At 38.4% G+C, this 11,903-nt stretch overlaps 1 protein-coding gene across 1 annotated transcript; it reads right to left on the bottom strand.

The window, feature by feature from the left end:
• Positions 1-7,579: 7,579 nt before the first annotated feature.
• LOC131939738 (uncharacterized) lies at positions 7,580-8,002 on the bottom strand. Its single transcript, XM_059298222.1, has one exon. The coding sequence runs from the start codon at positions 8,000-8,002 to the stop codon at positions 7,580-7,582; it is 423 nt and encodes a 140-aa protein (XP_059154205.1).
• Between the last annotated feature and the right edge of the window lie 3,901 nt (positions 8,003-11,903).

Here is an 11,903-nt window from a genome sequence, read left to right as displayed (position 1 = left end):
AGGGTGAGGTGTATCGGTAGTGTGGGTTGGGTAGAGGTGAAAATGACTTTTGAGTGTGGTGTGGGGATAGGGTTGGGAGTGTGTGGTGTACAGATGGGTGGGGTTTTTTAGTGAATCAATGGATTGTGTGTGGTGTGCGGGTTAGTGTAGGGGTGCGGTTTAAAGCTGGGGTGAGGAGTAGGAGTGAATCGATGCCGTGTGTGTGTGGTGTGGGGGTTAGTGTTGGGGTGCGGTGTAAAGGTGGGGTGGAGAGTAGGAGTGAATCAATGGATTGTGTGTGGTGTGTGGGGGATAGTGAGGGTGTTAGGTGTAAAGGTGGGGTGGGGGGGGGGTAGGAGTGAATCAATGCCATGTGCGTGCGGTGTGTGGGTTAGTTAGTGTGGAGGGTGCGGTTTACAGGTGGGGTGGGGAGTAGGAGTGAATCAATGGATTGTGTTGGTGTGTGGGGGTAAGGATGTGGGAAAGGTAAGGTGGGTATGTGAGTAAATTAAATGCTTGTGTGTGGTTGTTAGGGTGGTGTGTGCGGTGTGTGCGGTGTAAAGGTGGGGTGGCTTGTGTGTATGTGTGCTGTGGGGGTAAGGGTAGGGTTGGGGGTAGGGGTAGGGGTGATTCGATGTCTTGTGTGTGTGGTGTGGGGGTTAAGGATGAAATGTGCGTGGTTAGAGTAAAGTTTGGAGATAGGGCTGGGTTAATGTCCTGTGGCTATGCTGGAAAAGCAATACGTGATGGTTTAGTAAATGAGCCGGATTGAGAACTTTCTCCAGATAATCCACTAAGAGGTGTCGGGGATGGGGTCAACACGGCAGGGTTTTCCGTGTGGTTGGAGTAATGGGAAAACATTTCTGGGGTGATATGGAAATGTTTCTTCTGTCTTTACATTACGGCGTTAAATGTGTGTTTTTAAAATACGCCTTGACAGACAATCGATATACGAGTTTTTATATCCCCTGGTTCATAAGATGTAAATTAATAAGGCGCTCGTTGTAGAATATTTCTAAGAAAAAATGGTAAATTCAAGTACGCCTAGGGCAGCAAATTGTAAAGCAGTTGCGTCGTTCTGTTTGGCGAAGCTTGTAAAATGTTCTCACTGATTTGATTTTGCTTGGGAGTTTCTTAGTACTATCAGTTTGTATGGGGTAGAGTAAACTATAACTTCTTTACGTACCATCTCTTCTGTTAGGTTCGCTTGTGTAGCCTTTATAAAGATAGCCTAAATATTAAATCATCGTATGTATCCTAGTTTAGGATAGATTAAATTGTAACTGGTTCTATGTAGACTTTATAAGAATAGCTTGAATAGATTTGATCATGTATAGTCAAGGACAACTGAAACAGTATGTTGTCGTGTAATCTCAGTAGCAGCAGTGTGTAGTGTAAGTAATATTTTTTTAAAGAACGTCGTCTGATTTTGGCAGCTGCAATAGGCAGTTATTATTGGTGGCTGTTATAGGCCTATGTTATTGGTCTGTTATAAGCTGCTGTTATAGGCCTCTGTTATAAACTACTTTTAAATACCACTGATATAGGTAGCTGTAATAGGCCTCAGTTAAACGCCTCTGTTATAAACTGCTGCTATATGCCGCTATATAGGTCGATGTTATAGACCGCTGCTATAGGCCGATGTTATAGGCCCCTGCTATAGGCCGATGTTATAGGCCGATAATATAGGCCGATAATATAGGCCGATGTTATAGGCTCCTGCTAAAGGCCGATGTTATAGGCCCCTGCTATAGGCCGATGTTATAGGCCCCTGCTATAGGCCGATGTTATAGGCCCCTACTATAGGCCGATGTTATAGGCCCCTGCTATAGGCCGATGTTATAGGCCCCTGCTAAAGGCCGATGTTATAGCCCCTGCTATAGGCCGATGTTATAGGCCGATGTTATAGGCCCCTGCTATAGGCCGATGTTATAGCCCCTGCTATAGGCCGATGTTATAGGCCGATGTTATAGACCCCTGCTATAGGCCGAGGTTCTGGCCCCTACTATAGGCCGATGTTATAGGCCCCTGCTATAGGCCGATGTTATAGGCCCCTGCTAGAGGCCGATGTTATAGGCCCCTGCTATAGGCCGATGTTATAGGCCCCTGCTATAGGCCGATGTTATAGGCCCCTGCTATAGGCCGATGTTATAGGCCCCTGCTATAGGCCGATGTTATAGGCCCCTGCTATAGGCCGATGTTATAGGCCACTGCTATAGGCCGATGTTGGTATAACAATGAAACCCAAGCCCATCTTCGTCTCCTGTCGAGACGCCCGATAAATCTTTGTAATTGGTTTTAGAGGTGGGGTCGGGCGGGGAGGGTGGGGGATGATAATAAAACTGTTAGCTATAGGTGCTTGTGGCTTGTCTCAGATGTTCATAAATTTCAGATTTTTTCTTGAGGAAGATTTAATTATAACTTGTCGTGTGTAACCGGAGGGGCCGCTTTGTTCAGTCTTCGTTCTATAAGGTGTCTAGAGATGTGTTAGCCTAGTTTTATAAGGTGTCAAGAGATGTTTTAGTCCAGTTTTATAAGGTGTCTAGAGATGTGTTAGCCCAGTTTATATAAGGTGTTTACAGATGTGTTAGCCCAGTTTATATAAGGTGTCTAGAGATGTGTTAGCCCAGTTTATATAAGGTGTTTACAGATGTGTTAGTCCAGTTTATATAAGGTGTCTAGAGATGTGTTAGCCCAGTTTATATAAGGTGTCTAGAGATGTGTTAGCCCAGTTTATATTAGGTGTCTAGAGATGTGTTAGCCCAGTTTATATAAGGTGTCTAGAGATGTGTTAGCCCAGTTTATATAAGGTGTCTAGAGATGTGTTAGCCCAGTTTATATTAGGTGTCTAGAGATGTGTTAGCCCAGTTTATATAAGGTGTCTAGAGATGTGTTAGCCCAGTTTATATAAGGTGTTTACAGATGTGTTAGCCCAGTTTATATAAGGTGTCTAGAGATGTGTTAGCCCAGTTTATATAAGGTGTTTACAGATGTGTTAGTCCAGTTTATATAAGGTGTCTAGAGATGTGTTAGCCCAGTTTATATAAGGTGTCTAGAGATGTGTTAGCCCAGTTTATATTAGGTGTCTAGAGATGTGTTAGCCCAGTTTATATAAGGTGTCTAGAGATGTGTTAGCCCAGTTTATATAAGGTGTCTAGAGATGTGTTAGCCCAGTTTATATTAGGTGTCTAGAGATGTGTTAGCCCAGTTTATATAAGGTGTCTAGAGATGTGTTAGTCCAGTTTATATTAGGTGTCTAGAGATGTGTTAGCCCAGTTTATATAAGGTGTCTAGAGATGTGTTAGTCCAGTTTATATTAGGTGTCTAGAGATGTGTTAGTCCAGTTTTATAAGGTGTCTAGAGATGTGTTAGCCCAGTTTTATAAGGTGTCTAGAGATGTGTTAGCCCAGTTTATATTAGGTGTCTAGAGATGTGTTAGTCCAGTTTTATAAGGTGTCTAGAGATGTGTTAGCCCAGTTTATATTAGGTGTCTAGAGATGTGTTAGTCCAGTTTTATAAGGTGTCTAGAGATGTGTTAGCCCAGTTTATATTAGGTGTCTAGAGATGTGTTAGTCCAGTTTATATTAGGTGTCTAGAGATGTGTTAGTCCAGTTTTATAAGGTGTCTAGAGATGTGTTAGCCCAGTTTTATAAGGTGTCTAGAGATGTGTTAGCCCAGTTTATATTAGGTGTCTAGAGATGTGTTAGTCCAGTTTTATAAGGTGTCTAGAGATGTGTTAGCCCAGTTTTATAAGGTGTCTAGAGATGTGTTAGCCCAGTTTATATTAGGTGTCTAGAGATGTGTTAGTCCAGTTTTATAAGGTGTCTAGAGATGTGTTAGCCCAGTTTATATTAGGTGTCTAGAGATGTGTTAGTCCAGTTTTATAAGGTGTCTAGAGATGTGTTAGCCCAGTTTATATTAGGTGTCTAGAGATGTGTTAGTCCAGTTTATATTAGGTGTCTAGAGATGTGTTAGTCCAGTTTTATAAGGTGTCTAGAGATGTGTTAGCCCAGTTTTATAAGGTGTCTAGAGATGTGTTAGCCCAGTTTATATTAGGTGTCTAGAGATGTGTTAGTCCAGTTTTATAAGGTGTCTAGAGATGTGTTAGCCCAGTTTTATAAGGGGTCTAGAGATGTGTTAGCCCAGTTTATATTAGGTGTCTAGAGATGTGTTAGTCCAGTTTTATAAGGTGTCTAGAGATGTGTTAGCCCAGTTTATATTAGGTGTCTAGAGATGTGTTAGTCCAGTTTATATTAGGTGTCTAGAGATGTGTTAGTCCAGTTTTATAAGGTGTCTAGAGATGTGTTAGCCCAGTTTTATAAGGTGTCTAGAGATGTGTTAGCCCAGTTTATATTAGGTGTCTAGAGATGTGTTAGTCCAGTTTATATTAGGTGTCTAGAGATGTGTTAGTCCAGTTTTATAAGGTGTCTAGAGATGTGTTAGCCCAGTTTATATTAGGTATCTAGAGATGTGTTAGTCCAGTTTTATAAGGTGTCTAGAGATGTGTTAGCCCAGTTTATATTAGGTGTCTAGAGATGTGTTAGTCCAGTTTATATTAGGTGTCTAGAGATGTGTTAGTCCAGTTTATATTAGGTGTCTAGAGATGTGTTAGTCCAGTTTATATTAGGTGTCTAGAGATGTGTTAGTCCAGTTTATATTAGGTGTCTAGAGATGTGTTAGCCCAGTTTATATAAGGTGTCTAGAGATGTGTTCGTCCAGTTTATATTAGGTGTCTAGAGATGTGTTAGTCCAGTTTTATAAGGTGTCTAGAGATGTGTTAGCCCAGTGTATATTAGGTGTCTAGAGATGTGTTAGTCCAGTTTTATAAGGTGTCTAGAGATGTGTTAGCCCAGTTTATATTAGGTGTCTAGAGATGTGTTAGTCCAGTTTATATTAGGTGTCTAGAGATGTGTTAGTCCAGTTTATATTAGGTGTCTAGAGATGTGTTAGTCCAGTTTATATTAGGTGTCTAGAGATGTGTTAGTCCAGTTTATATTAGGTGTCTAGAGATGTGTTAGCCCAGTTTATATAAGGTGTCTAGAGATGTGTTAGTCCAGTTTATATTAGGTGTCTAGAGATGTGTTAGTCCAGTTTATATTAGGTGTTTAGAGATGTGTTAGTCCAGTTTATATTAGGTATCTAGAGATGTGTTAGTCCAGTTTTATAAGGTGTCTAGAGATGTGTTAGCCCAGTTTATATTAGGTGTCTAGAGATGTGTTAGTCCAGTTTATATTAGGTGTCTAGAGATGTGTTAGTCCAGTTTATATTAGGTGTCTAGAGATGTGTTAGTCCAGTTTATATTAGGTGTCTAGAGATGTGTTAGTCCAGTTTTATAAGGTGTCTAGAGATGTGTTAGCCCAGTTTTATAAGGTGTCTAGAGATGTGTTAGTCCAGTTTATATTAGGTGTCTAGAGATGTGTTAGTCCAGTTTTATAAGGTGTCTAGAGATGTGTTAGTCCAGTTTATATTAGGTGTCTAGAGATGTGTTAGTCCAGTTATATAAGGTGTCTAGAGATGTGTTAGTCCAGTTTATATTAGGTGTCTAGAGATGTGTTAGTCCAGTTTTATAAGGTGTCTAGAGATGTGTTAGCCCAGTTTTATAAGGTGTCTAGAGATGTGTTAGTCCAGTTTATATTAGGTGTCTAGAGATGTGTTAGTCCAGTTTTATAAGGTGTCTAGAGATGTGTTAGCCCAGTTTTATAAGGTGTCTAGAGATGTGTTAGTCCAGTTTATATTAGGTGTCTAGAGATGTGTTAGTCCAGTTTATATTAGGTGTCTAGAGATGTGTTAGTCCAGTTTATATTAGGTGTCTAGAGATGTGTTCGTCCAGTTTATATTAGGTGTTTAGAGATGTCTTAGCCCAGTTTATATAAGGTGGTTAGCCCAGTTTTATTATGTATTTAGACATATGTTCATCGGGCTTTGACCGAACCGAGTTTCAGGATTTTTCCAGACATTTTTTCAATGTGGCGGGAGGGGGGGGGGGGGGCACTTGAAACTTCCAGTGGCCTTAACAAATGTCCAGGGTTATGGTAGTGTTGCTGGGACTCTGATTAAAGTATATTTTAAAGATAAATTATATTTTTTCTATTTCCTCCGGAAATGGGAGTGAAATCCCCCCTCCCCTTTTCACCAGACCACCTTGGAGACACACCATTAAGAAATAGTTATCGGAAGTTTCGACTGTTATCCTAGAAAATCTGTATTGCTTGACGAAGTTAGCCCGAAAAAATACATATCAAGCGAAGAAGTCAACACATTTCGCCAAGCTGAGACTCATCCGTTTTTTTTTAAGTTTCAATTTGACGCGTCAGCAGGCTCAGGAGTTTCAGACCATCACAAATGTGATCCGCCTGACGTCATAATCACATATGTCATCCGCCTGACGTCATAATCACAAATGTCATCCGCCTAACTGACGTAATAATTACAAATGTGGACTGTTTCACTGCTTTCATTATCAGAAAATTGAACTGTTCCACTGACGTCATTTTAATATAGCCTGTCTTACTGATGTCATTATTAAACAATGTACTATTATTATACATCAGTTCTGAAAATAAAATTAACAAAAAAATATTCTAAAACCGAAACAGCAACTTGACCCAATCGTCTAGTCAAACACATAGACACGTGTCAATATTCTGACCTCTGTCTACGACGACGCGTAGCACCTGATATATCACGCTTTAACATTTAAGCTAGCGATTTTCTCCAGACAAAGAACAATGTCGTAAAAAAAAAATACTTCCACTCTGGTAGCCAGTTTCCGTCCGTGGAAGTAGAGGGCGCTGTCGAACTATTCATTTATCCCTTATAACCTTTACGGTAACCTTTGATTGAGATATTACGTGCTTGCTCAATACTGTCGTCGTACGATGCATTATGTTTCTTATCGATGGGAGAGACAATAGTGTGACGTTAGATCCTAGACATACTATAAATAGTACAGAATTATTAAACTCTCTTGGTAATATCGTATTAGGGGGTCGTCAGTATATGATCTCACACGGGAGTGTTTTATGACGGAATGTGATGTGGGGGAATTAGGGGGTGGGGAGTTCAAATAGTATGACGTCACACTTTTTGCACTATAAAAAAATATCAAAAAACGAATTTTAGTCGTTGTTTCGAGAGTTTTCGAAAACTGCGTCTGGATTTTGTGACGATATGTGAAATAGGGATGGGGAGGGAAAAATCTTCCAACAGAGCATGACGGCATTTAATGATAACCCCTTATGTGTTGGGGTTTGCGTTACGAAGGAATAAAATAGATAAGTAAAAAAAAGAACCATAAAGTTGTGTTTTAAAAATATCAAATAACTGTTTCAATGACACATATTATTTGCATTACGTTGTTAATTCTTACGGCGGTTAAATATTAAAAATAAAAAGTATGTAAAAAAAAAAGTTGGAAGGAAAATCCACCTGAATGCAGTCAAGTGTATATTGCAAACATGGGTCAAAATGACCCGGTTTTATTGTACACACAAAGTTGGTTTTTTACTAAGTCAAAACGACCGGGATTGGATCGATAACGTTTTATTTCCCTCTAGATCTTCAGCGTCTAGCCGACGTTAAGATCACGATTTGGGTCCGTCTACAGATGTAATCGTGACGGTGGGCAGTCTGTTGATGGTGGGCCGTCTGTTGATGGTGGGCCGTCTGTTGATGGTGGGCCGTCTGTTGATGGTGTGACGTCTGTTGATGGTGGGCAGTCTGTTGATGGTGGGCCGTCTGTTGATGGTGGGCAGTCTGTTGATGGTGGGCCGTCTGTTGGTGGTGGGCCGTCTGTTGGTGGTGGGCAGTATGTTGATGGTGGGCAGTCTGTTGATGGTGGGCCGTCTGTTGATGGTGGGCCGTCTGTTGATGGTGGGCCGTCTGTTGATGGTGGGCCGTCTGTTGGTGGTGGGCCGTCTGTTGGTGTTATAATCATCACGGTGGGCCGTCTGTTGATGGTGGGCCGTCTGTTGTTATAGTCATCATAGTGGGCCTCTGTTACTATAATCATGCTCATGGGCATTCTGTTATAAACATGATGGTGGTCCATCTGTTGTTATAGTCATAACGGTGGGCCATCTGTCTATTTATAATCACAGCGGTGGTCCGTCTCACTAAAGGTCCGTCTCGCTGACCTCATCATAACTATTTAGGACATCTTATTGACGTCATAATCAAGACGATGGGCAGCCTCTGATAAAATATTTTGGAAATATTATTAGGTACCAATTCTTTGGCATCTCGTCACTCTAGCAATCAATCCTGCCTCATTTCCGGGAAATCAATTTTAATTATTAATTATTAGTAGCTTCGAATACTCACCACCCCACCCCACTCCACCCCATCCCCCACCCCCAACCCCCTTAGCCCTACCTTGAAGCGCTGTTGCAAGTACAGATAAGTGCCGCTAATCTGCTGAGCCAAGCTAAAGGTGACAGATACTAAGAACATGCCACAGTTATAAGTTTTATTAACATCATTTTTACTTTCTCGTATATACGTAGTATAGAGAAAGTATTGTAATCGTGCAAAAAAAAAAAATCGAGATTTTTACAAATCTCGACGTTTTACACCTCACTGATACGGAAAAACATAATTTTGCAATCTTGTCCGTATGTCTGTGTGTGTGTGTGTCTGTCTGTCTGTCTGTCTGTCCGTGTGTAAACACGATAACTTGAGTACCGTTACAGCTAGGTTGATGAAATTTCATATATAAGTATTTTATCAAAATCGTAGATCCGTATCAACTTTTGAGCGATTTCCGATAACCGGAAGTGGTACTTTTCCTACTTTGAATTTTTTAAAAGCCTATAACTTGAGTACTATTTCAGATAGATAAATGAAATTTCACATGTAAGTAAAAGATCTAATTCTCTACCTTCTGTTAAATTTTGAGTAATTTCCGTTGACAGGAAGTAGTAATTTACGCTACTTCCGATTTCTCAAAAAACTAATGTAAATTTTAAAAGTACTAATAATATTGCGCACTATTATACACACCTTTATTAGGCGTTCGCTTGGTGCGCAATTGTTTTTTACTGAGATTCTATTCTATTTTTAAAAGTTTTAGTATTTAAAATGGATTAAAAATCATAACTATATCCCCAGTTACCATCCCCTTGTTGTTTTATATAAGAATATTCGAGAAAGTTTAGGGGAGATCACTACCGGTTTATTTTATTCTACATTCGGCTCCTGGGCTAGTAATTATTCTGTCACATTAAAATCTAATTAACTGAGTTCTCCCGCTGAAATTTCTGGAGGCAGATTACTGGCCTTGATAAGGCTAATTTCTGGGGATGTTGAAATGTCATAGCTCGCCACTTGATGTTCTATCGCCAACTTCTGATAAAGTATAAATTGGCCAGATTTCTCTACGTTGGAATGTCAAAATAATTATAAACACATTTTAAATATCATATCGATTTTGAATTTAACGCAGACAATTTATAACTAAACCTTTAAAATATTTTAGTTTGGTAGTTAAAATTATTGATTATTTAATAAGCATTCATCTTATGAAAAACTTTTTTATTATATTTTTAGTTTATTATTTATTAATTTTTTTTTTCAAAACAGTTATTCAATCAAAACACTATTCCGGGTTATCTAAATAAAACAAAAATAAATCAAATCATCTGTGTTCAAGTAGCGTGCCATTTTCATCGATTTTGTACTCACCCTCGGTATATTTCCGCTTACCGGATTTAGTTATTATTACCATCTTTGTTATTTCCGGTTATTACTTTTATCTTTTTTATCTCTTTCCCAGCGCCAGCTTATCAGATGGTTGATTAGACTTCTTCTGCTGACGTATACATTGTTCATTGGTGAGTTTTGACCGTTAACTCTAACAATGTGTTGTCTGTATGTGTAATATACATATACTTTAAAGCAAGCACATAGCATAGAGTTCATGACCTTTCAAAAGTAATAATTTATATTAAAGGTTGAAGTATTAAAATTCAATATTATCGTTTGCTTTATCAAAAATATAAAAAATAAATAAAAAATAAACAAATTATAAGTTGAATTAATTATAAAAATATTCCAAGTATCTAAACCATAGCATGTATAACATTTAAAGAAATAATACAGATGTTTTAAGTTCATATGGTATGGCTATAAAACGTTATATGAAAATATAGCAAAAGTGAAACCTAGGCAACATCAAACAAATATTGCCTTAAACTCAGCTGATCACTGCTTACCTATAGAAAACCATTTACCACTAAACACGTTTTATCTTAGATTATTCTTAATCGGATAAACACTTGTTACAATTATAATTTATTCTTCATTAAGCTTACTCATCAGATTATCTTATTTGGCCATCATTAAACAAGTGTTAAACAACATTTTTCGTTATTTTGTTGCATTTTTTCACCAAACATTTCGTAAAATTTGGCAATCCTTATACCTGTTTTAACTGTCATAATTTTGGCTCGCACATCACCAAACGCACCCAACACTTCATCATATTTAGCCATCATTAAACCAATGTTCGTCAACACTCGTCGAAATTTTCTTTGTTATTTTTACAAAACCTAATTAACATTTAATTATTCAAATTTGACCATCACCATACCATTCTTCCTAATTTCCCCTCATATTTTCACTAAACCTAACATTTCAAATTTGACCATCACCATACCATTTCTCCTAATGTCCCATCATATTTTCACTAAACCTAACATTTCAAATTTGACCATGACCATACCATTTCCCATAATTTCCCCTCATATTTTCACTAAACCTAAAAATTCATCAAATTTGACCATGACCACAACATTTCCCCTAATTTCTCCTCATATTTTCACTAAACCTAAAAATTCATCAAATTTGACCATGACCACAACATTTCTCCTAATTTCCCCTCATATTTTCACTAAACCTAAAAGTTCATCAAATTTGACCATCACCATACCATTTCTCCTAATTTCCCCTCATATTTTCGCTAAACCCACCCAGCACCAGATTAAATTCCACCCACCCTGCTCTGGGAACACTCACCCGATCTGATTAGCACGGGTGATTTTATTACGTAACTCTCTCTGGAATAGCCAACGGTGTTACATCATAACACACTTTTTGCAGACTCCCGTCCTGTAGGGTGTGAAATTGATACTAGCTATACGCCCGCCATTTTCTTTTTATTTCTCTTTTCTATGAAGCTTGTAAACAAGGACACGATCCATTTTTTTAGGTTGGTGATTTTTTATGTTCTACTGTTTGAATAGAAACTACAATATGTTATGAAGCAAATTATAAGCCTAAGGAGAAGTGATTATTGATTCTCATCTTTCATTTGCTTTTATTGTTGCTAGTTATTGAGTTTTTTTTTCATTTTTATTTTTAGTGACCTAGTAAGCGAGTATTTACTTTTTTGTGCGGTTGATTGAGTGTGTGTGTGTGTGTGTATTTGAGTGTGGGTGTGTTTGTGAACCTGTTGGAGTGTCAGCATGTGTGTAGGTGAGTGTGTTTGTGAATGTACGTATGCGTGTGTGTGTGTGTGTGTTTGTGATTGTGTTTGTTTGTGAGCCTGTTGATGCGTGAGCATGTCTGTGTGCGAGTGTGATCAAGTTTGTGTGAGTGTGTTAGTGAATGTACGTATGCTTGTGTGAGTGTGTGTGAGTATATGTATACGTGAGAGTGCGAGAGTATGTGTGTGAGTGTATATGTATGTATTTGTGCGGTAAATCAATTTTTACTTCATATCCCGGTACAGAAAATTGAGAAGTGAAAACAGAGAAACCTGATTAATGTTAGATATGAAGGGATATATGAACAGTTTTAAACTGAGTTATGATCTAAATTTTCAAACATGTGCAAAATTATTATGAAATTAGCCTACATTTTTTATCTCTGGAGTGTAGAGCATATGCTAACATGTTTAAAAAATAATTTGATCAGCGTTTATTTAA

Source organism: Physella acuta, unplaced genomic scaffold (assembly GCF_028476545.2).
Source record: "Physella acuta isolate Inbredline_101_S28 unplaced genomic scaffold, ASM2847654v3 ptg000291l, whole genome shotgun sequence".
Classification (NCBI taxonomy): domain Eukaryota; kingdom Metazoa; phylum Mollusca; class Gastropoda; family Physidae; genus Physella; species Physella acuta.
Note: the sequence above shows the minus strand (reverse complement) of the source record. Positions and strands in the feature narration are given on the sequence as shown.

What these genes read in the sequence shown, in the direction of transcription:
- LOC131939738 (XM_059298222.1), bottom strand. Translation starts at nt 8,002, where the DNA reads ATGCCCATGAGCATGATTATAGTAACAGAGGCCCACTATGATGACTAT.